This window comes from Thermobia domestica, chromosome 18, assembly GCF_964235325.1.
Source record: "Thermobia domestica chromosome 18, izTheDome1.hap1.1, whole genome shotgun sequence".
NCBI lineage: Eukaryota > Metazoa > Arthropoda > Insecta > Zygentoma > Lepismatidae > Thermobia > Thermobia domestica.
Genome location: NC_137471.1, coordinates 160,946,756 through 160,972,258, shown reverse-complemented (window position 1 = coordinate 160,972,258; position 25,503 = coordinate 160,946,756). Strand labels below are relative to the sequence as shown.

The 25,503-nt window shown below is 36.0% G+C and overlaps 1 protein-coding gene across 1 annotated transcript; it reads right to left on the bottom strand.

Moving 5' to 3' along the window:
* Positions 1-8,727: 8,727 nt before the first annotated feature.
* Positions 8,728-25,042, bottom strand: LOC145676166 (uncharacterized). Its single transcript, XM_081747069.1, has 2 exons — positions 23,825-25,042; positions 8,728-14,582 (listed from the first exon to the last, which is right to left on the bottom strand). The coding sequence occupies exons 1-2, from the start codon at positions 24,184-24,186 to the stop codon at positions 13,166-13,168; spliced, it is 1,779 nt and encodes a 592-aa protein (XP_081603195.1). The 5' UTR covers positions 24,187-25,042; the 3' UTR covers positions 8,728-13,165.
* Positions 25,043-25,503: the final 461 nt, after the last annotated feature.

The following is a 25,503-nucleotide window of genomic DNA, read 5'->3' as shown; positions in this document are numbered from 1 at the left end:
AACTAAAAAAAAATCGAACTCAAAGTTCTCACTAAAAATTTTCGAACTCAGAAAGTTTTAAAATCAAAATTTGAAACTCAAGTTTTCGAATTAAAAATATTTTCGAACTACAATTATCAAACTCAAACTTTTCGAAAATCTTAACAGAGATTGAAAGTGATCACTCGTTTCGCAAGCCGTAAGCCGTAACTTTTAGTAATGTAACATAGTTTACAGTTTAAGATTTATATTGTCTTGAGAACGATTGAGTTCGTTTATGTAATGAACCCGTTGGCCTGATTTCACATCGTAGCTCATGAAAGCAATCTTGTTGTAATTGTTTTAGCCGTGACCATTTTTTTTTTCTGGACATAGCCTGTACGATCACTAGGAATGAAATACTACTTAGTTTAGCGACCATTAAGACGTGAAATAAGATGAAATCTGAACCATCAAATGTTGACATCCTGCGATAGAACAAACGAAAATGTGTGTTTCCTTACCTGGAGTCGAACCCCGGATCGATTAGAACTTCAAGAAAAGGACATATTTCGTTTTCACAGCGATTCATATCTTATGAGCTGGGAACTCGGACCTCAAAATCGACGTCTGCTTAGTTGTTAAAAGCAATGAACCAATTTTCCATTTACATTGCCAAACACTTTAAAATATTAAGTCAGCTTCTGTCATATTGAAATTGCATTAAAAAAAATCACATGCGAAGGCGAAGATGACGAAAGAGAGGAGCGGCTTCTTGCGCAAGTTTCGTAAGGAAAATGAATTTTATTACTTCAGTGTCATAGTTTCTTTGTCATAGATGAAGAATGCAGAATTTGCAGTTTTTCTTTATAACATCATTCAGTTCTGTCATATTGCATTCTCTCTCTTTAAATGGTGTTACTGTTGCTTAGTTACTAAGATATCAGTCCTGTGTTTGTAACATTGAACTTGTCACTTACTGCAATAGTGATTACCGTGTTACCTAGTGATGCTATAATGTTGCATTGAATCCAATTTTTCTGGTGCAAGAGGTTTTCAGTTCGATTCCTTTAGAGTGCTTCCCGTCGTTCTTATAGGATTATCAGTTACATATTTCATGAAAGATCGTGCCAGTAGTGAATGATGCTACATTGAATTCAATTTACTATGGTGGAAGAGCTTCCCTCATAAGATTGTCAATGAAGAAAGAAGAAAAAAACTGTTACGGCTTTCCTTGTGTAAAAATGAACGATTTGTCGTTTTGATCTCATATTGTTTTGTACCATGGTGCTGTAATACGAGTGATTTGTATTAAATAACATTCACAAGAAGATCGATTCCGGCTGGAAAACAATTTCATAAAAGTGAACAAGTGCATCTAATGCGAAAAGGATTCTAGTTTGATCCTGCTGACGTTCACTATTTTAAGTGAAGTTTTTATACGATAAAAGTACTGCACGAACAGTCTGTGCCTACTGCTAAAACTTAATTACATTTTCATTGAAACCAACATAAGTAATATATTTGTATTTAAAAAATGTAATCAGTATGTACTGTAATAAACAACATTGTGTGTGTGTGTGTGTGCGTGATGTTAGTCTAAACAACAGTCTTTTTCATGAATGGTTTTTAAATTATTGTTGTGGTATTTGCTCCTCGAGAAAAAGCTGAGGCCTGCAAAATGATCTTCCTCAACTCAGTGACCTTGCTTGTTTCATGTTAAGTGTATCATTATCTGTTTTACGTCGTGGTGACTCAATGAGAGAGGTGTGTAAGGTCGCTGGTTCGATCTTAGCTAACGTCAAGTTGCTTTGTAGTGAACAAAAAGCCGTGTGCGTGAGTTTTCTCAGGGGTCTCCCCACTATATTTAATCCATCATTACATTTATTTCTCATCATCATCGTCTTCTTTAGCCTAGTTAACATAACCGTAAGACGTAAAACTCAAAGATTTAATTTCATTTCTCTGAATTGCCACGAGTGTTTTTTTGTTCTCTTGACAGTACCGAGGACGTAAATCTTGTGTTCCTAGACTGCATAAGACGTGAACGATAAAATCTGAACCACCGTAAATGATTTATGTTGACTTAACAATATCGAGGCTGTATAGGACGTGGACCTACAGTTCAAAGTGAAATTCGAATCATCATAAATGTAGCTATAAACACCAAATATTTGTTTCTATTTTACTTATAAGATGGAAAGCGTTTATGACCTTAGGCTGTATAAGACTTGAACGTACTTCTGTGGGTTGTGTACTGAAACCCGTACTAATAACGCCAAAAATCGAACCTGGACTTAGCCACTGAAATCTCAAATGGACTTAAGGAAAGTTTTTTTTTATTGTAATGCATTCAACCTGGAAAATGCTGATTAGCACCTTGACCTTCAAGTGAGAGGAGTGAGAGGTAAGGAAATACTTCCGTGTTTGACGTCACATGAATGAAATTCTGTCCATCTTAGCATTTTGTTCGTTCTGTGTTTTGATCAGTAAGCTGTTATTCGTTTCATACAAGTTCAAGTGTTAATGTGGCTAATATTTATTAAATCACGTCTTAATGGTCGCTAAACTAAGTAGTATTTCATTCCTAGTGATCGTACAGGCTATGTCCAGAAAAAAAAATGGTCACGGCTAAAACAATTACAACAAGATTGCTTTCATGAGCTACGATGTGAAATCAGGCCAACGGGTTCATTACATAAACGAACTCAATCGTTCTCAAGACAATATAAATCTTAAACTGTAAACTATGTTACATTACTAAAAGTTACGGCTTACGGCTTGCGAAACGAGTGATCACTTTCAATCTCTGTTAAGATTTTCGAAAAGTTTGAGTTTGATAATTGTAGTTCGAAAATATTTTTAATTCGAAAACTTGAGTTTCAAATTTTGATTTTAAAACTTTCTGAGTTCGAAAATTTTTAGTGAGAACTTTGAGTTCGATTTTTTTTTAGTTCAAGATTTTAGATCGAAAACTTTTTAGTTTGAAATTTTGATTTGCAAGTTTTAAGTTTGAAACTTTCTGAGTTCGAAAAAAATTGTTTGAAAATTTGGTTCGAAAAGTTTTTTAGTTTTCAAATTCGGTTCGAGTTCGAAAATTTTAAGTTTAAAAAAATTTCGTTCCAGAAAGTTTGATTTTATTTTTTAGTTTTAAAAATTTTAGATTTTCAAAATTTGTTTCAAAATTTTATTTGAAATCTTTCAGTTTGAAAATTTTTGTTTGACAATTTTTGTTTCAATTTTTTATTTGAAATTTTTTAGTTCGAAAATTTTTTTAAAAAGTTTTTAGTTTTGAAAATTCTTGCACTCAGCGGAACCGTTTCGAAAAAGAATCGGAGCAGTTTAGATTTTCAAAATCTGGCAACATTGTTTCCATCAATGAAGCGCTTACTGATCAACAAACGCTGGGCGTTTAAAAATCGCTCGAACAATGAACTAATCAGATTTAAGCAGAGTCATCTTTTTATTTAATCCATGAACGGAAACGAGAGTTACTAATTAGGTCCAAAATCACATCATCCCAGCCGCGTTTGTCACTAATGTGTGAGGTCCCTGCTTCAATCCTCAATCAAGTAAGTTCATGTTTTTCTCATGTTTCGTCCTATCATCATCGTTTTGCGGAGACGTTAAATTCAACATTTCCTGAAACTAGCACCAAGAATCGAACTCGGGACGATTGCACCACATGTACGGTATCTATGTTCACCCCTAAAGCGGAACAAAATGACCCCTAAAAGGGAACGAGGTGGACCACCCAAATTTATCATAATACATGTTAGGGTCCGGTACTATTATACCAAATGTTTAAATTGGGCAATTTCTAAAACTTAAGGGGTGGGCCAAGGTGCCATTCCCAAAAAATTTCAAGGGGTGCACAAATGTACCTATGTCTTATGATAGGGAATAAACCCCTATACATGACCATATAACCATATAAGGTAATAGGTCCTCATCCAAGAGGATAAATTGGATCAAAAAACCAAACACGTGGTACAACATATTGCTTATGTTTATATTTTGACAATTTTGTACCCTAAAAGGGAACGAAGTGAACCACCCAAATTTATCATGATACATATTAGAGTCCAGTAATATATGCTTAAGCTGGAAAATTTCCAAAATTTAAAAGATTGGCCATGGTACTCCTCCCAAATTTTTAAAGGGGTGCACAAATGTACCTATGTCTTATAATAGGAAATGGACATCTGTATACGTCCATATAACTATATAAGGTAATAGGACCTCATCCAAGGTGATAAAATGAGCCAAAATACCAAATACGTGGTTGTAGTAAAATTTGGTAATTTTGTGCCCCTAAAAGGGATATCATAATATATATTAGGGTTCTATACTATTATACCAAATGTTTAAATTGGGCAATTTCCAAACTTGAAGGGGGTGGGCCAAAGTACTCCACCCAAATTTAAAGGGGTGCACAAATATACTCATATCTTATGAAAGGTAATGAACCCCTGTATACGTCCATATAACTATATAAGGTAATAGGGCCTCATCCAAGAGGATAAATTGGGCCAAAAGACCAAACACGTGGTACAACGTATTGCTTACGTTTATATTTTGACAATTTTGTACCCCTAAAAGGGAACGAGGTGGACCACCCAAATTTATCATAATACATGTTAGGGTCCGGTACTATAATACCAAATGTTTAAATTGGGCAATTTCCAAAATTTAAGGGGTGGGCCAAAGTACCTCTCCCAAATTTTTAAAGGGGTGCACAAATATACCCATATCTTATGAAAGGTAATGAACCCCTGTATACGTCCATATAACTATATAAGGTAATAGGGCCTCATCCAAGAGGATAAATTGGGCCAAAAGACCAAACACGTGGTACAACGTATTGCTTACGTTTATATTTTGACAATTTTATACCCCTAAAAGGGAACGAGGTAGACCACCCAAATTTATCATAATACATGTTAGGGTCCGGTACTATTATACCAAATGTTTAAATTGGGCGATTTCCAAAATTTAAGGGGTGGGCCAATGTACTCCTCCCAAATTTTTAAAGGGGTGCACAAATATACCCATGTCTTATGAAAGGTAATTGACCCTGTATATGCACATATATCCATATAGGGTAATAACACCTCATCAAAGGGGATAAAATCGACCAAAAACCAAACACGTGGTATAACGTATTGCTTACGTTTATATTTTGGCAATTTTGTACCCCTAGAAGGAAACGAGGTGAACCGCCCAAATTTATCATGATACATATTAGGGTCCTGTACTATAATACCCAATGTTTAAATTGGTCAATTTCCAAAATTTAAGGGGTGGGCCAAGGTACCACTCCCAAATTTTTCAAGGGGTTCATTAATATACCCATATGTTATGAAAGGTAATGGACCCCTGTATACGCCCATATAACTATATAGGGTAATAATATCTCATCAAAGGGGATAAATTAGGCCAAAAATCCCCCGAAATTTGAATTTTTGGCAATTTTTTACCCATGAAAGGGAACGACATAGAAACCCAATACTGATAGAGGTACATACTATGGTCCTAGGCTACCACACCAAATTTTTAGATTTGGCAATTTCCAAAATTTAAGGGGGGTGGTCCTAGATACCCCTGCCAAAATTTAGGGGGTGGGCCATGGTACTCCTATCAAAATCTAAAAGGGGTGGTCCTATGTACCCCTAGGTCATTGACCCCGAGCCACGTAACCCAAAAAATGGGCGCCGAGCGCCCGGGGCGAAAAATTTGGCGGCGGCGGGCGCCCCCTAGGTCATTGACCCCGGGCCACGTACCCTCAAAATGGGGCGCCGGCGCCCGGGGGCGCAAAATTTTGGCGGCGGCGGCGGGCGCTAGGTCATTGACCCCGGGCCACGTAACCAAAAAATGGGCGCCGGGCGCCCGGGGCGCAAAATTTTGGCGGCGGCGGCGGGCGCCACGCTCTGGGGGGCGGAAAATTTGCCTCAAGTCATGCGATTACTACTAATACTCTCTAGCACGTCCCTCATAATACAGTTCTTTCTCAGCCAATATCCTAACCAGTTGCTCTTCCTCATCTTAACAATATCTGGATTTCTTCCTTTTTGCTCCTACTGCTAATATTTCTAACATCTCATTCGTTTTCGTTCAACACAGCTAATTCTTTCCTTTTTTCTTCATGTCTTTGGCGTGGGAGGCCCGGGTTCGATTCCCGGCGGTAGCTCATGTGGTTCGGATTCCACGTTAATCAGTAGCTCCACGTCTCATATAGCCTCGCTGCTGAACAGGACGTTAAACTCAAAATCAAGCCAAGTCAAGCCTTTTTTCTTCATGCCCATGTTTCGAAAGTATGCAATTTTTTCATTGCTTTTGCATATGTTAATGTTTCTGCCCCATAGAGTACATATTGGAATCACTAAAACAAAGTTTCAATATTTAATTGGAAGTTTGTTTAATACAAAGATTAGCTAACCGTTTTTGAAAAGAACAATCAGACTCCTTTAGAGTGTAAAAATAATTTTGCAGTTCACGGTATTTCAATAAACTGTGCCGTCTGATTTTCTTTCATGCGTCTCAGGGATTTGGGAACCAGTGGAGTGTTGGATCTCTTAAAAAATATAAACAGATTACGAAACGTTGTTATTTAGGCATATTTTATAAGTAACGAAGCGTGGCACCCATTAAAAAAATGAAGGTCATCAGTTATGTTGTACACTATCATCATACTTACACGACGTGAAATTATATTACATTTAGAAACATACATTGTATTTCCGTTACTACTGGTGCATTGTAGAGTTTATTATCCCTTATATCTATAGTAAAATTTACTTATGAAAACATGTAAATTCATGATTTCTTAATTGCAAGACTTGCAAGACTCTTGCATGCAAGACCAAGACCAAGACCAAGACTGGGTGTGCAAGACCAAGACCAAGACAAAAGGTTCCAGTGCAAGACCAAGACCAAGACCTCCCCGGTCTTGGTCTTGGTCTTGCATTTGCTCATCAGTAGTAAGAAGTTTATAGTGTGTACTGGTCACTGACCTTAATAAAAATAACCGCAATATATAATAACGGGCTGTTGGCAACCCTAGTTAGTATGCACAGGGCTATAACAATATAAGGAGCGTCAAACTTTTATGTACAGTAAGGAACACTTCTGAATGGTACACCCGTATGGAAATTTACGGCAAAAGTGTACCATCCAGAAGTGTCCCTGTGGTTAAATTCAGCCGGGGCCAACCGGGGCTCGGCCCCGGATCTTTTCTCATTGCTTTTTTAAAAAAATTCTCCGTATCTGAAATAATGTTGATAAAATCCGTACTTTAACTTTCCTTTGTCACTGTTTCGGTAGCTCGGTGGCTCACATTAATGTAAAATTCAAGTGCATTATTGAGGCAACCGGGGAGTGAGAAAATAGCAGAAACAAGTTTCTTTTCTCTCCGGTCGCTGTTGGTAGTTTTCTTTTTTCTATTTGTTTTTCAACAGGGGCTATACCTGAGCTATAAAATCCTTGGGGGAGGAGGGGGCGGATAGTGACAAAAACTAAGAAGTTCTTTCTTCTACTGTCTTGTGTGAGCTTTCTAGCTTTTCAGAGTCCTTGCAAGAAAAGACTATAGCCCTACCGAAGGCAAACAAGCTCATATACAGAACAATCGAGGTGTTTAAGGTCCACACAGAGAGAGGAGGCATATACTGGAGAGAAGTACAGAGAGCCATAAAAGAGAAATATTTTAAAGAAGTTCCCTTGAAAATGAGTGGCAGTAAAAACAACGCTTCGGAAATCAACAAAGAACAGTTCTATGAACAGAATGTGCTTGACTGAGAAGGACACTGTGTACTTCGAAATGATGGAAATTATTTACCCTGTGTACTGGCCGGAAAATATTAATGTTGATTATAGCGAACAAGACTTGAAAGAATTGTGTGAATTGTTTTTTTTGTGTGTGTGTGTGTTTTCGAGAAACTATTCAAATTTATCGCGACTTTAAGGATAGTGGAGGCAGGAAGGTCTTGGATAGAATGAAGGTACTAATGCAGTGTGTGTTCAAACGATACCAGTCAGCAATGCTGAGTGTGAGAGGAGTTTCAGTGTAATGAATAATGTTGTCACGCCAACTAGAAACGCGCTATCGGTTGGAAGTGTGTCATCTTTAATTACAATAAATATTAATGATCCGCCATTGTCCGCAACCCCTCCCGTACGTTAAGCGCTGGATATCACAAGGAAGAAACAACGCCCTCTCAAGTTGCTAGGAAAGAAATCTCAAGGCAGAAGAAAACAAATCAAAGGAAGCTTTATGGAAACTACGGTGACTTAACTGCATCCCTTGTCTTATAAGAGGTAAATTCAGCTATTTTGATATTATTATTCACATAAAAATTATGTGAAAATACTATGTTGTCATGAGATTTGTTTGATTTGTGTTTGCAAAGCCACTTTTAAGGTAAAATAAAATAACGAAAGTTTTGGTTTGTTTCAGTTTACCGCCCCACGGTTATGCCATGATGACTAAAGGAGACTTGGACTTACTGATTATAATGGAACCTGAACCACTTCTTCCGTTCAACTGTATCCCACCGGGAACCGAATCCACGCGTGCCGTAGGCAAGCTTGTTAGCCACTAGACAAAACGGATGTCCAAAATAACGAAAGTTAAATATTAAATGAAATATTACATGATAAAACACACGACGCTTTATATCCGTTGAATCAAATTACATAAGAAAGAAAAGTGTTTAAATCTTCTTACCTTAACGTGATGTGTTTTGTAGAACCAGAGATTCCAGGATCGTCATCATCTTCTGATTGAGTGTTCCGTGCAATCACTTTATTAATACAATACATGTGTTTAGTTCTCAAGTGCGATAATAAAGCACTTGTCGGTCCTCCTTTGCATCTAAGTACTTTTTTACACAAGAAGCATTTAGCTTCTTCTCTAGTCACGGCACGTTCAAAGTATTTCCACACTTCACTCCGTGACATATTGTGCTTTGCTTCACCTTAATTGTTTAACACTTAATTGCTACTTTCACCCTTATCTTGCAGTTCACTGAAATGAATATTAAATGCTTGCTCAGTGCGTTTGCGCAGTTGACCTTGACAATAGTTGCACCATATGCACCTCCAAATGTTTACTATCATAAGCTCGACACATTATAGGCTTAAGACTTTTAGGTTCCAAAACGTTCAAATTAGAATAAAGTACATTTAAGGACGTTATACGTTATCAAAAACGTTGTTTAGGATTTTGTTTTATATATTACAGAAAATGACATTTTCGTACATTTGATTACCAGTATATTTTAACAATGTTTGCTATTGTGCACATCGAAACATCTTTTAATACAACAATATTTTAGTTTTAAGCTAACATCTCTTAAACAAAATAAAATATTAATAGAACTTTCCTTACCTGAAGTTGTTATTCAAATCTGGTACAAGTAACATTGCCAAAGGGGGCCAAGGAGGCGGGCGCTACCCGTAGGCTATACCTGCACCCCAGACTGGTAGTATATATTAATATTGCGCAAATAATGTGAAATTAACCTTTTCAGTATAACCCCCCTCAAATAAAATATATCCACCCTTCGAGTGTGTATCCAAGAAATTAAATCTAATACTGTAACTGGTGGTATATAGTAATGGGTAAATTCCCGGGAAGATATTTTCTGGGAAGATAGAATTTATCCGGGAATTTAAGTACAATCAGAAATAAAATTGCATTCTAATACTATATTATGATTTGAAAGTTGAATTAATTTTTATATCACAGCATATTATTACTGTTGTCCACAGAGGATTCTTTAAAATTCATATATTCTGAACGGTACTGTGTTACTTTATTAACACTTTATTATATTTAGAGAGTACGCATAAATGTATATTTATTTACAACATGTTCTATGAATTAAATATGTGTGATAAAATTATATAGTAAATTATCTAGTAATAGTTTAAATTTATATGTAAGTAGATTTGCTCAGCGTGACTCTATTACTGATATTATGAACACATTAAATTTATAAATGTTATAAACCAATTAGATTGGGTTAACCCTTAAGTACTATGGACGAAAATAATCACGTAACTACTATGGAACGGTCTGTCAGACCGCATTGTTGTTTCGCATTTTCTGAATAGTAGTTTTATTGCATATTTTTTTAATGCTATCCTACATATCTTAGTTGCTTATAGTAAAATAAAACATAGTAATTTCAGGATCTAAAAAAAGTTTTATATTTTTAAAACAATGTGAAAGAGAACATAGTCAAAAATTGCAACAATGCTTTCATTGTTATTCTAAAATTATATCTGTTGATATATTCAATTTTTTCTCCGTTTCTATGTTGTCAAAATAACACTAATTTAAAATACAGTGTTCTTGCAGATGCACTGAGAATAAAATATATAGGAAAATCGGAGAAAAAACATAGAATTTTAGGTTTTTTAAACTTACAAGAAGGTACTGTTATAGTTGCACTGTTACATTTTTTGTAGTGAAAAGGTAATGAATAAGACTTATTTTAGTTCTTACATGATGGCGAAAGTAAAGAACATACGTTTTGGCGGTAGAGAAGGTACCGCACTAACTTTTCTGACAGCATGTACTTTCTTCAGGTAGGCACTTATATCTTTTTTTCTGCACTGCAAGGAAATCGGTACCCCACACCGCTGACACGAATATCTTTGCTTTCCGCCTAGACATTCGTGAACCGAAGACTTTGTTTTCCTCTTCAACTCCTTGTGCGCGATGGTGGGAAACTTACTTTCAAGCTGTAGTATGTTCTTGATTCAAAAACTCAGCTCTCTTGGGAGATGTCTGATGAACAACCTACGTTCATGTGAGGCCTAAGAAGTCCTTTTGCCAACGTTTTCATGAAATCAAGTCTTGTCATCACTGCGGACTTAGCGTAGAATTGATGCAAGACATACGCATTGACACCACACGCAACATCCACCAGCATAAAGAAAATTGTCAATGGCTATCGTCTTGTTCGACGACTTGATGTGTAATCTGTACATTTTTTGTCTAGAGTATCCACTCCGCCTTTACTCGTTATAAAATATGATTATTTCAGGTTTTCCAGTGTCTGGGTCATTATTTGATGTGTTGTGCAAGACGTGTCACACGGTAAGACACAAAACTGTAAATAATCAGTAGATAACGAAAGACAACTGAACAGCAAAATACTCACGTAACTACTATAGTACGTCTGTGAGACCGCTCGACCCCTCTAGCGCCGCGTACAGGGGATTAATTATAACACGAACTTCACAATACGTAACCATTTGCTAGACAGGAAGGTAGACGAAAAGATCCACTTGTAGTAGTGAGACTGTGGAAAATATTATGGTACGAAAAGTAGCAGCGTTATGAGAGACGGTCCATAGCAACTTACTTACGGGTTAATGCTAGAAGATACATGTCTCACCAATTTATCAACATTTGCGCATACATATTTATCTTAACAAAATTTGCAAGATACTTACTTATCTTTATATTTCTGTAAAAGAAGCCCGAGTAGCCCTACCTCTTCAGAAATTCGAGTCAGAGAGTCCGACGTCTATTACTAATGGTGGTTCGGTGTTTATTAATAGTACTTCATCTCTATTTCTATATAATTCTAAATTACTTTACAAAATGATTACTTTTCATCATTTGTAAATTAGTATTTTGCTAATTTTGGCTGTTCTTTAGCATTGGGGGCCATCTTTTGCACCTACTTTTTTGCGATATTCTATTCCGATTCGGTTGTTTTATGGTTTCATACGTTAAATTAAGTTACCAACTTTAAATTCAGACAGCATTGCAGAGCGAGCGTTAGCGAATGAAGGCGGGTTAGGGCCCCGCATTGCACGTGGTTTTCCATATTCGTTACCAAGAATTCACTTTCTTTTTTCACATAAATCACTTCCACTTACCTTTTCGTTTTGTATAAATCCCCTACTGCCCTAAAAAAAATGTTCGATACTTTCTTTATTTGAAGATCACTATCAACTCATTTCTTCCGTAAATCATCCTACTTTTTGCTAGTTTTGGCCCCACAATACTAAACAATTACCGTACTTTTTAGTGCAAATGGAAATGGAACTGAGAAAATCATATTATTAGTTATATAAAGTATCGTCAAATAATTTTAATTTTTTTAAACTCCAAATTCTTTAAAACCTAGAAGTAAATCATAATATATTAAAATAAAGTAATTAGTCATATGGTTCTTATAATTTGGAAGATAAAGTAAAGAAATGGAAATAAATTCCTTCCCGGGAATTTATAGGCCAGGGAAAAAAACCGGGAATATTCCCATTTTTAAATTCCTTCCCACCGGGAATATTCCCACTGCCCATCACTAGTGGTATAGCATATCATAGCCAGTTTAGAACTACAATGAACCTAATATTTTAATTTTACTAATTTATTATTTTTAATTTTCCTATTTTTAAAATCAAATGCACTTCACTTTCCTAAAATCACACTAAGGGAGAAAAAAACACCTATATGAGGAAGAACATACCGCGTAGAGGGAGCCATGTTATTCCATTGTTCAAAACTATTTGACGAAGAGAGGCTAAATCAATATTTCGTGCGATGCCTACATATATATATATATATATTTATTTATAAACGGCAACTTAGGGTATAGATTCTAAACGCGGGGGGACTACATCCCGACTTCGAAAAAATATGTAGGCATCGCCCAGTTCCTAAAAAAATACAATGGAGAAAGATAAGAAGGGGAAACAAGCGTGACGTCATGCTGCTACCTACCGTCCTCCTACCTTTTCAGATCCACTATTACCCATTTTTATGACCCCCAAATTAGAACATTTTAGATGGTTTAAAATTCTTGTATTTTTGATCATAGCAACTTGACCTGTAAAGAAGACACAAAATTTCTCCATTAACTGTACAGGAACGAAATAGGATCATCCTTAAGAATCTGAAGCTTCAAGATAACACTCCATTTGTGATGTGTGTCACTGCATGAGACCACTACGTGGTAGCGATTTGTGTTCATGCAAAGCAAAATGTGCGTACATCAGCACAATACAAAACTGAAAAATGCTATTTATTAATGCTTATTTTCATTACCGGAAACTTGAACGTTGATTAAATGTCTTATCTCACTCTTTGGAGGTGTGAGGTTTTTCTCTTGTGCGGATTAACGTGTTTAGCCAAATGTGAACATGGAGTAAATGCCTTACCACACTCTTGGCATATGTGAGATTTTTTTCATGTGTGGATTAACATGTGAGTACATAAACTTGAACGTTGATTAAATGTTTTACCACATTCTTGGCACGTGTGAGGTTTTTGTCCTGTGTGGATTAACATGTGTCTAGTCAAACTTGAACGTCGATTAAATGCCTTACCACACTTTTGGCACATGTAAGGTTTTTCTCCTGTGTGGATTAACATGTGTGTAGCTAAATATGAACGGTGAGTAAATGCCTTACCACACTCTTGGCATGTGTGAGGGTTTTCTCCGGTGTGGATTAAAATGTGTGTAGTCAAACTTGAACGTTGATTAAATGCTTTACCACACTCTTCACACAAGTGAGACTTCTCTCCTGTGTGGATTAACATGTGTCTAGCAAAATGTGAACGTCTATTAAATGCCTTACCACACTCTTGGCATGTGTGAGATTTTTCTCCTGTGTGGACTAACATGTGTCTGGCCAAATATGAACGTTGATTAAATGCCTTACCACACTCTTGACACAAGTGAGATTTTTCTCTTGTGTGGATTAACATGTGTCTAGCCAAATTTGAATGTTGATTAAATGCCTTACCACACTCCTGGCACATGTGAGGTTTTTCTCGTGTGTGGATTAGCATGTGTTTAGCCAAATATGAACGGTCAGTATATGCCTTACCACACTCTTGGCACATGTGAGATTTCTCTCCTGTGTGGATTAACATGTGTTTAGCCAAATATGAACGTTGATTAAATGCCTTACCACACTCTTGACACATGTGAGATTTTTCTCCTGTGTGGATTAACAAGTGTCTAGCTAAACCTGAACGTTCATTAAATGCCTTACCACACTCTTGGCATGTGTGAGTTTTTTCCCCTGTGTGGACTAACATGTGTCTGGCCAAATATGAACGTTGATTAAATGCCTTACCACACTCTTGGCACATATGAGGTTTTTCTCCTGTGTGGATTAACATGTGTGTAGTCAAATTTGAACGTTGATTAAATGCCCTACCACACTCTTGGCACGTGTGAGTTCCTTCTCCTGTGTGGATTAACATGTGTCTAGCCAAATATGAACGATGAGTAAATGCCTTACCACACTCTTGGCATGTGTGTAGTTTACCTCCTGTATGAATCACCATGTGCGTAGCCAAACTTGAACATATTCTAAATTCCTTTCTACATACTCCACATATGTGAGATTTTTCATCTGTATGAAATAACTCACCACTTGACATAGTTGAACTTTGGCTAGAGCGTTTATTACTATTTTGGTACGTATGACGCTTTTCACTTTCCTGTGTCGCCATATTTGTTGTCAATCGTGATCGATGAAATCCTTTGCCAAACTGCGTCGAAGTATCAGAATCCTCATAAGAATGAGAAATGGCTTTATTTAATGTAGTAAACGTATTCCCTTCTCCGTGGAAATCAAAGATGTTATCGCGCCTGTAACAAATTCAACAAACAATGAAATGTAAATGGAGATAATGATTAAGTAGCAAGAAAACGTAATCATTCGCTATATTACATCTTTTATTACATTAAATATTGTAGAAATATGAAATGGAGTACCATATCACTATTGTTTCAAAATAAGTTGCTGTAATTTGTTTCACTATATCAAATTGAACAATCATTTATATCGTGGCGGACATAAGTCTATGACCAGGAATTGTCGGTTTCCCTGACACAAATGCACAGTATGAGAATTAAATCTGCCTTGTCTGTAGTTTCGTGTGGAGGAAAAAACAACTTGCGATCCAAAGGTTTAAGAACAACTCAACGTATTAATAGAAACTGTACCGAAGATCAGTCACTTATATCATCATAAGAGGAACACGAACGGCGTTTTGAAACGAATTTAAAAATAACATACAACCTTCCAAGCTGAGGGTGAAAAACTTAAGGTAACAAGACTAAAGACAAATCATTTACAGCGTTGTGATCGTGGTTCAGTGGTCTAGAGGCTTGACCAGTAATCTCGAGGTTCTTTGATCAAATACACGTCAAGCATTCCTTTTTTTACTTTAGGAATTTTGATGGAAATAGATCGACGATAACAGACGCTTCATTACATTCAAATATTTGAATACTCGTTTGTTTCAGCACTTGAAATATCAAATTTTCAGGAATAATACTAATAATAATAACAATTATCTCGAAGCATACTTAAAAATTAAAAACTTATTATCGCTCAGGTCGTACCATTACAGAAACGTGATATTAGGCAAAAAAAATTCGGTTTTGTGTAATGTTGCCCATGAAACGAAGAATTTCTCATCTCGATTCTAAAACAAACCAAACAAAATCGGGATGAAATATTTTAATTCGAGCCGGGACTAGTTTAACTCACATTATAGTCATGCTTTTATAATTACATCTGCTAACTTCACAATTTTATTACAAGCTTTAGTTTTCAATTATATTCAGTTCTTTTTTTCTTTTTTTTTTACAGTTATTTTCCTGAAAACGTGCAGTAGAATATATTCTACATGAAATATTAGCGGAAATCTTTCGTTTAAATTTGTGTAGCTGTAGAATGTCTCATGAAGGTACGGAACCTTTTTCCCGAAACCCCTTCGACATCTTCTGTAGCTTAGCCAGGAAAACCATTACTTAAAAACAAATTTAATTACGGCTCTTGTGAGTTCAGAATCCCTACTTTCTACAATTACCTCGAAATTACCTCGAAATTACAAAATTACCTCGAAACTTTCCGTTATAACATTTAACTTTCCTTTATAACATTTAGGTCGTTGTAGGGAAACTTTCCGTTATAACATGTAGGTAGTTGTAGGAACGTATCGAGAGGGTATGTGCTGTTGGTCCTGACACTTCTCCCCAATCCCGACTATTTGGTAACTTATGGCTTACGCTACGGGTTATTTTACAGGCTTTAATACAATGTGTCCTCATATGGAATTTGTTACCTCTAGTATTATTATTATTATTATTTTTACTAAATATTTGAGACCTCAATATTACGTAGCACTGCCGTAGCAAAGCTGGGATAAATGCAATAAACAAGTGATAAATCTTGGGAAAAAGACGAAAATCAATGTGAAGGTTACGATTACATTTACAAGAATATAACAACTACCAAAAAACACGATTTCAACCACATGGCGACCGTTTTCCGGATTAAATTATAGTAATCTTCCTACAACTGCTTTTACAATACCATTAGTTATACAGATAACGTGTTGAGTTTTGAATCTGATTAGCCTAGTGTCGACAGTCAATTTCCATCAGATCCTCGGCGAACACAATTAATTAAAAATAAAGCAGAGGAATAGATAAAAACAAGAAGTAAATAATGTAGATTTGTCATGTAAGTTAAGTAAATATGTTTTGACCTTGAGAGCAACAGAGAGATTAATGTAGCTCATAAAAATTTTCTTGTTGATTTTTAATTCTATGTAGATGTGAGAGGATAGCAAAAAGCTGATTGAGTATACACACACATATACATGTTTTACACTATGCACCTTCATGTGCATTTATGAATAACAGAAAATGTTTTAATACTAATACACAATAACACACTGAGCAAGGCTATGTGATAATATGTAAAAAAAAACAGTATCACGTGACAGCTTCAACACAATAACTGTGCAAAGAAACAGACAACATATAGAGAATGTTTCGGAAAGCAGGAATTAGGACGTACAGGAAAAGAGGAAGCAGAATAATTGAACTAGTCAGAAGAACAAAGAGAAAAGCAATAGCGAACAAAGATCAAAGGTGAGTAATATATAGAGTAGGATGCGAGGAGTGTAACCAAATTTACATAGGAGAAACAAAAAAGAAATGCAAAAGAGGATTAAACAGCACCAGGATGATATAAGATTGAAAATGGACATCAATGCGATATACAAGCATCAGAAAGAAACAAACCACAGGATAGGGTGAGAAGGAGCAGATGTCATAGAAGTTGAGAACAGAACTTTGGTGAGAAAATGGAAGGAAGCCAGAGAGATTATGAAAGCAGGAGGCAAGGTGATGAACTGGAATGCGGGATTCTCGATAAATAAGGAATGGGAGAAGATTCTGCTTAAAGAAGGAATAAAAAGGAAGAAGAAAGAAAAACAAAATAACAAGGAAAATATGGATAATTAGAGGGCAGAACCCATCCAGCAAAAAAGAAAACCTTTAATTGGACACGTGTGCAGCAAAAAAATGAAAGTGAAAGCCAGACAAGTGTTACGTTTTAAAGAAGGGGCGGAGCCTAATTAAAATTGATCTCCGGACAGTATATATAAGTGATGACCAACTCCCAGCAGCCAGAAGGAATGGAAGTCTGATGAAGACACAGCTATTGTGTAGAAACTGTCACGTGATACTGTTTTTCAAATATTATCACATGGTCTTGCTGAGTGTGTCATTGTGTATTAGTGCAAAATGGAATCAAGGCCTGATAGAATAGTTATAGAAAATATTTTATATATGGTACTAGTTTATATCTGTGTTAATTTTATATTGAAGCAATTTGCAAAGTGAAACCTGAGTTGTGAAAAGAAGGATTGGTTGTTAATGGTCGTAATATCAAAATTCTTAGTGTTTCATGTTTTAAGTGCATGTTTCTTATTTTTGTATTAAACTCAGACATTTATATTTTTGCACTTTGAATTAGTTGCTCGTAATTCATATCAATATGGAGGCTAGTGTTTTAGAACAATTTCAAGCAATGTTGACAGAGGAATTAGACAACCAATTAGAAAGCATTCCTCAAAAATGATAATGAATTTTGGATGTCTAGGACAAAAAATAGATGAATCAGTAGGTGAACTTCAACAGCCTGCAACAGAAACGATTTGGGAGCGTAGGAAAAAGCGAATTGAGTGCCAAAGCAGAAAGCTTACGTAATAATATCAAAATAGCCAATAACTCCTTAACTGAAGTACGCTCTGAATTAGTTAACGCGGCCAATCATGTTGTTTCAGTAACTGCTGAGTTTAAAAATAGTGTAGCGGAATGAAAGAAAGGTCTGTGTTCTACGAATACATGCGAACCGCACAGTTTGAGTGTAGGTAAACCAAAAAATAAAAAGTGCAAGGCGGAAAAGAAACCGTAAATACTCTTGAATTCGAGCCGGCCCACGTTGTGAAAGACATGTGCCAAATAAACCAGAAAGTCGATTACAGTCAGGAAAAGGAAATATGCAGTGTAGAGATAGCGAAAAAGAAGAATCGTTACGCATACCTGTAGACAATTGTTTCTAATGTAATTGTTTTGCTGGCAAGGGATACCGATGTTTCACACACTATAAGCGGTAGCGTTGAGGTTGCGCGTATCCGCCCTCTCGAAAAAGCCAGGGAAGGCTTGAGAGTTCAATTGATGATTTTGTGTGATAACGAAGTTACAATGTTGTCGGTTTTGTGTCGCAAGCAAATGGTTTTGCGCGACTTAACAAATTCAAATTTGTCTTTCTAACAGGGTATGTCTAACGTAAGTTGCATTTTAGTGCTGCAAATCCACTACGATTTTATCAGCTTTGAGTATTGTAGAAAGAAACGACTTCAAATTCACAGTTTAGAGTGTAGGCCCGCCAAGCGAATTGTGTTTTACGTAGTGAACGTCTCGTATATAATATATTGATCGGAAATGTTTACCGTAAACAAGCGTAAAAACTAACACTTCCAATAAAGCAAACGCAGTCGAAAGTATATTTCCGTTATAGAACCGAAATGTAACACCAATGTTAAGAAGAAAAATAAGATGGCCAACGATACCCATTGAGTTTCCGTAATACGATATTAACGTATACTGGATTTCGAAAAGCATAATCAGCAGAATTGAAATGAGCAGACGTGATCATAATATCAGTACATCAGATACAACATTTATTAATTTTCTGTTGCCGAAATGTTTGAATTTTCAAGCTAGTATTTCACTATTGCGAAATTGTAAAGAGCGAAAATTCAAGTGTAGTGCTACTCAAAATGGAGAATAGTTGATTGCTCGTGATGATAACAACGTTTGTCGACCTCCACGTACAGCGTATTCTCATTACGAACAACAACGCGTTAGGCGTGCAGTAGGAAATAAGCTGAGAATAAAAGGAAAGTGCTTTGGTAAGCGTAACTCGGAACGAACTAAACTCGGTCAAAGACGAACTACATCCAAATTAAAGTCGAGCTGTAGGCGAGATTATTTCGAGTCAAACATGCGGAAGAAGTATACATCGACTTTGAAGAGCACTAAAAAGCTTAAGCGAAAACACGTACGAACATTGTATAGTAAACTACATGGCAAAATATAGTAATAGTAAGCGCAAACCTAAAAAGCAATTTATGACAGGTATCGCAATGCAGCGTAAATCCAAACGTCGTATAGGAAGGCGTGTCATTACGTGGAAGTTTAGTAAATACGCTGTAAAAAGGAGAAAAGTTCCGCAAATTAAACAAACTAACTGGAAAAGTACACGTAAATGTGCTAAATTACAGCTTACAAGCGTAACCGTCACAGATGGAAAATTAAAATCTTAGGACAAAAAAAGCGTGAACTTCACCCGAACTCGGGCTAAACCCCGGAAGAGATGAGAAATCAGAAATACCGAATTTGAACTTCTAAACTTTTAGAGAATGAAAAAAAGAATTATTGTTTATTTATTTGATTATTTCTCCGAATTTCGAAGGTTACTTTTCAGAATCAAAGTGTATGCCCACCGCCAATGACGCACCAGTCCAAGAAACCATCAATATCATCTACAATCAGGTACGTTCACTTAGACGTCATGTTTTCTGGTTTCCTTACAGTTTTGGAGATGAAAGATGAATGTGGAAAGGAGAGGAAGGACAGCATTGGAAATTTTAAACAGGTAATTGATTTAGAACGCGATTTCGGACTTTGAAATTGTAATAATACCGCATCACTTTTGAAAGGTGTGGCTATCCCGTTTTGGACGCGGACTTTCAGTATCGAATTCTTATTAGGATGTTTAGGTTTTGTATTTTTTCTTTTCAGGTCTTTCCAGTTTTGGGAACCATACTTTTTAATAAAATTTTATTATCAAATCTTGTTTTGAGTTTTTAATCATTCTTCTTTATGTTTATATTAACATTTAGCTGTTCCCATACAATCAAGCATTTAGACACATGTTACGCAATTAGAGATAATTACGAACATAATTAGAGAAGTACTAGTAATAACTACAATTAATCATAAAGTTTAAATTTTGGGTAATTAAAAAAATGTGCCCTTCACATAGTGAATTTTTTCGTCTGATGTTAGGATTGTATAATGGGAAAATATGCGAAATTTGTAATGTAAGATTATATCGCTGTCAGAATACTGTAAGTTAAACACAATTTAGTATAATATTGAAAGTAATTGACAATAACCTTGAATTTGATAAAGTTGTTCGTTGATTTGTTCGTCGTTCGATATATATATGCAGTCTACTATGAAAAGTCAATGTGCATTCAATGTGACTAATGATACCTGAAGTTAATTGACTTCAGAGAAAGCGATATTATAAGTTAAGAAGAGTTGAAAGTTAAAATATTGTTCATCCCCTAGGGACATCAATACTTTTGTTATAAAATTAAAATGATGTAACCAGTGCGACGCCTGGTTGGGTCCCAGCTAATGTGCAGATTCGGCAATTGACTAAAATTTCAAAATTTTGTTCTAACTTTTAATGTTTGCCAGAATTAGAGAAAAGTATAATAGTAATAAAATTTATGTTCGGATTTTAGATTTTGATATAATAATTAGTTTTGATTTGGATTTATAGAAAATAATTAGAGTTTTGATTTGGATTTAGAGAAAGTAAATTAACTGTTATTCTTTTCGATTTTTGAAAATAACTCTTGTTTTCTTGTGTCGGGAATCATAAACCGGTCTCGAGAAAAAGAGAAAGGGAAGCCCGTTTACGATTCCACGGTACCCGGATAATATGAAGTATCGATAGTACGGAGTACCTACGTCAGTTAGGCAGTATATGGTAAAATTAAGGTTTATGTTATGAGAACATATTAAGATTGCAACGTACGAGTAGGTCCTGAACAACAATAATGTTTAATGAACAAGTTAATATTACTGTTATCTTGTGTTTCACTATTGTGACAAATGCTCTCGGATGTGATTTTATTCTCGATAAAGATAAGTGCAATTGCTAGTAAGCCAGAAATAAGTATTAGCTAGCGCTCTTTAAAAGGTTAAATTTGTAAACTTACCAATTTTGTAGTTACGAGCAGGCCTGAAGCAATACTAATGATTAAAAAATTGATGAACTGAAATGTGTGGCTGTAGCATAAATCTCCTCCCAGAGTGTATTTTTTGTCGTCCTCTTCATTATATTTATTTTCTTAAAATGCCTCCTCAAGGCCTCAATGTTGACAGCCCAATTGGGGTTCGGAAATTAACCCTGATTTGTCATGACTTGAATGCCGAAGGCATGCAACTAGGGTAGTATTTAAGGTCTTAGGGTAGAAGCGATTTATTCGAATCGTCAGGGACCCTGCAAGCTTCAACTGTAAGAGATTGTCAGCACCGTTGGTTTTAGGATCGAATTCATTAACCTGTATTTTTTATGAATGACTTACAATCTGTTTTGTCAACTAACGACGCACAAAATGGCACTCCGTAGGGCTTAACCGCCGTTTAACTAATTTATTTGTATTAAAATGTTCAAACGCTTATTACTTACGTTGTATAATGCAAGTTACGTTGTATAATATAAAGAAACTGACTTAACATTGACGGAAATTCTTTTAAAATTTGGCGGTCTTTACAGTGACTGCTTTCCATACCACTACAACAACAAACCCTCCCTGTAATTAGAACTGATGCTGACCCCCAACATTAACGCCAAAATGAAGTTACATTTTCTATCGTAGGGGGTAGTTGAAACTTCGAGTATACAGTTCATGGTTTTACCGACGGAGGACTATGAAACTCTCATCATATTTTGTAGGAAGTAATGCCCGATGTGCAAAGTAACCCCTTGTCAAAGTAGATAGTAACGACTGTAAACAAAATGAAGTATCAAAATTTAGTGTGGCAAATCATAACACGGAACTATGAAAATGTTTGGGAATGCAGGGATCCATATAATTAAGAAGTTCCGACCCTAATGTATTGTGTTACTTTGGAACACAAATATACAAACAAAGAAAGCATTTCAGGATGTTACCTATAAAATACTTAGGAACGTACAAGAACACATTCAACACGTAAGACATGTAAGTCATCCTAAATACAGAATTTTGCGCTATCCTTGTTTACCCACATTCTGCGTAATGCCCTAATCTGCATAGCAATATTATTTTTACCGGCCATCTAGCACATGCTGGTTTGCGTTGTTTTTACAATAATTCATATATCATGTACGTTCGCCAAGCCCCTAAAATGATCCCGTAATGAGAAATGCAGGTCCATACCCTAAAAAAGATTCCTGCGAATGTAAAAAGTCGACTTCCTTGAAAAAATGAGTGCAGCTATGAAATGGACTGATGTATGGACCTCTACAAATAATGAATATCCATTGTTGGTTAAAATATTCTTTTTCTTGTATTTTACTTATGTCCTTCCAAGACCGCCTGAAGAGTCAGGCTAGACCCATTTGAGCTAAATCCTAAATAAAATCACAAACGTCCATAGTTTATGTTCAAATATAATACATTACAGGTTTACATTTGTAAAATTTTAGGATAATTACCATTCTCACTATTTGTTATTTTGCATAAGTCTCTGTATAAATAAAACAATATCGTCGAGCACAAATATTTTAAATATGTGGAACAATTAGTGAGAAATGTGTAACCCACGGTGACCAGACGTCCCGTTTTAGCCGGGACAGTCCCTTATTTTTAACCGTTGTCCCTTTTTTTGATTCTCAAACGGGGCGTCTAAATGTCCCGTTTTTAAGCAAACATGACCCAGGTGTCCCGTAAGTATTATTCAAAATATAAATGGTCAATGCTAATTCTACACTTCTTCCGTACCAGCACTCATTGGGAAGGTTCAGCCGTGCCTAGAACTTCTCAATATTCAAATGAGAATTGGCTAAGCGGTTAGCATGCGCGCCTTTGACGTGGGAGACCCGTGTTCGATTCCCGGCGGGAGCTCATCTGGTTTGGATTCCACGGTAATCAGTAGGTCCACGTTTCATATAGCCTCGCTGCTGAACAGGACGTAAAACTCCAAAATCAATCAATCGAATGAGAATTGACTGTTCTGTGGTTCAAATGGGGATTGAGTGGGAATTCTGAGTGTTGAAGTAGTTAAAAGTATTGTTGGGTAGTACTTAAGTTAGAAACGCTCTGTTATCATTTCTACTTGTGTATTTTGTAAATTGAAAACGCTGCTGAGTCCCAAAATGCAATGTGGAAGTCAATCCACACACCCCACTCCACGTCGCGATTCGTATGCGTCCCGTTTTAAAAGTAAAAGTTCTGGTCACCATGGTGTAACCAATAATAAAGAAATAATTATTTTATCAAGATATGAACTACATAAGAATTGTATGGATGGTATCAATCCTGTTATTATTTTTATTTGGTATACAGCTAGTCTATGTGTGCCATGTCATTTCCAAATCGTAGGCTACTAACTTACGTTCATGATATCTCCCATACCTAAATATTTCTCGTGAAATATTACTTTTAACCAACAAAATTTCCGAAACCATGTAACCGTATTATCAATCTGAGCCAATTAGTTAATGAAAAATTGAACATTACCTTTCTGGCCGAACTGAATTTAAACTTTTTGTTGTTAATTGTTGGGAGTCATTAGAATACGACGCGCAAGTCTCCTGAACCACAATTTTTCTTAGCGTTTCTATATTGCTTTCAAATGCAGGATTTTTTTGTGCTAATTCTGGTTTCACCCTATCAAAGTTTAGTTTCACATCCAAAGAGCACATAGCTGTATCCTTGTCCACTAATACACCTCCTTCTGTTGTCGATAATATTAACTTTTTGTTGTCATTCATTAGTTCGTATGTCCACCCTTTCCCTTCGAGCGGATCATCATGAGGTAGGTCATAAGCAATTTCTTCTTTGCACATCAATTCCAACTTAACAGACGCCTTACCAGCCATTGTGAATTGAAATATAATAACAATTTAACACTGTTCTTATACTCCCCGTATATTTTACGTTGCCAGTGTTAATAAAATGATTTTATAAGTACGTTCACAAAAGCAACTTTATATTTCCAATCTTCTTCTTCCTCTTATTCTTCTTCATTAGCCACAATTGCTCTCACTTCACAAAAGACTCACGAAGAATCATATAACACTTAGGCCTCAACCATAGGTTCATGTAGATCAAATCACTAAAATTGTTTTGTGTAAAAGTTGATTACGAATAGAAATTGATTAATTATGTGCAGTAAACTGCAAAAGGGTGGCACGGACGAACCGAATTGCCTGATTCCGAATGAATAATTGTAATAATAAAATTGTCTTGTGTACACCCCACAAAGGAGGATTTGTGTAAGAAACGGGTAAAAGAAAAAGTCAAAATCAGGAAAAGGAATGTCAAAGTCAGGATTAGGTCAAAATCGGGAGAGAAGTTCAAACAGTGTGAGGGCAGAAGGCCCATGTAGACGGGGCAAAAGTAAGAGAAAAGTGGGAAGTGTAAAATGTAGGAAAAGAAGATGTAAAAGAGAAGGAATGTATGTACTATAGGGAGCTAGCTTGTTTACCAGCGGGGGCTGAGGTAGAGGGGAAAAAATTCCAACATGCTTTCTGCCTGACTCTTGCGACACTCCCTTACCCTCCTTCTATATGCCAGCGTTGCCAGGGGTAGAAAATTGTCACGTGAATGTCCTTCTGAAGAGTTCGTGTGAGTTGGTTATTTGTTGAGTGCTGTTGTGGTTGCGGTTTTATTGCTCGTTAATCATTTGACAATGGCTTCACAGAATATAATCAAAAATAACGTTTTGAAGTTTAAATCGGAAGTTATAGTTTCAATTTAAGACAATTTTATTTTGCCTATTTCGCTCGTTCCTGCCTAAATAATTGCTTTAGTGCCTAATATTGCCTATTCTATGAATTTTCTTCCAAATTAGACTTTATTGGGAGAAAGTATATAATTTAGAATTTCAAGAAAGGATTCTGCCTCTTCCGAGAAATATAAGTGTTGTTTATATTGATAAGATGCCGTAAAACTTTGGACTGCAATGCGTACTGATAAAGTGCTGTAAAAGTTTGGATTGCTGTGTGTACTGATAAATATATAAAATTTGGACTGTTATGTACAGTGAAAAAGTGCAGTAGAGAATGTATTTACCAAATATACTCGGAATATATGGCAAGCTTCGTTTTCATATATACAGGAAAAGAAGATATTCACAAACAGGTAGCCTATGTTTCTATATTCTTTGAACATTATCTAAGTCGTGAATTTATTTT

Coding starts and splice junctions, on each gene's coding strand:
- LOC145676166 (XM_081747069.1), bottom strand. CDS start 24,186: ATGGCTGGTAAGGCGTCTGTTAAGTTGGAATTGATGTGCAAAGAAGAA. Junction 14,583..23,824: donor AATTCAGTTCGGCCAGAAAG/GTAATGTTCAAT, acceptor AATTTGTTACAG/GCGCGATAACATCTTTGATT.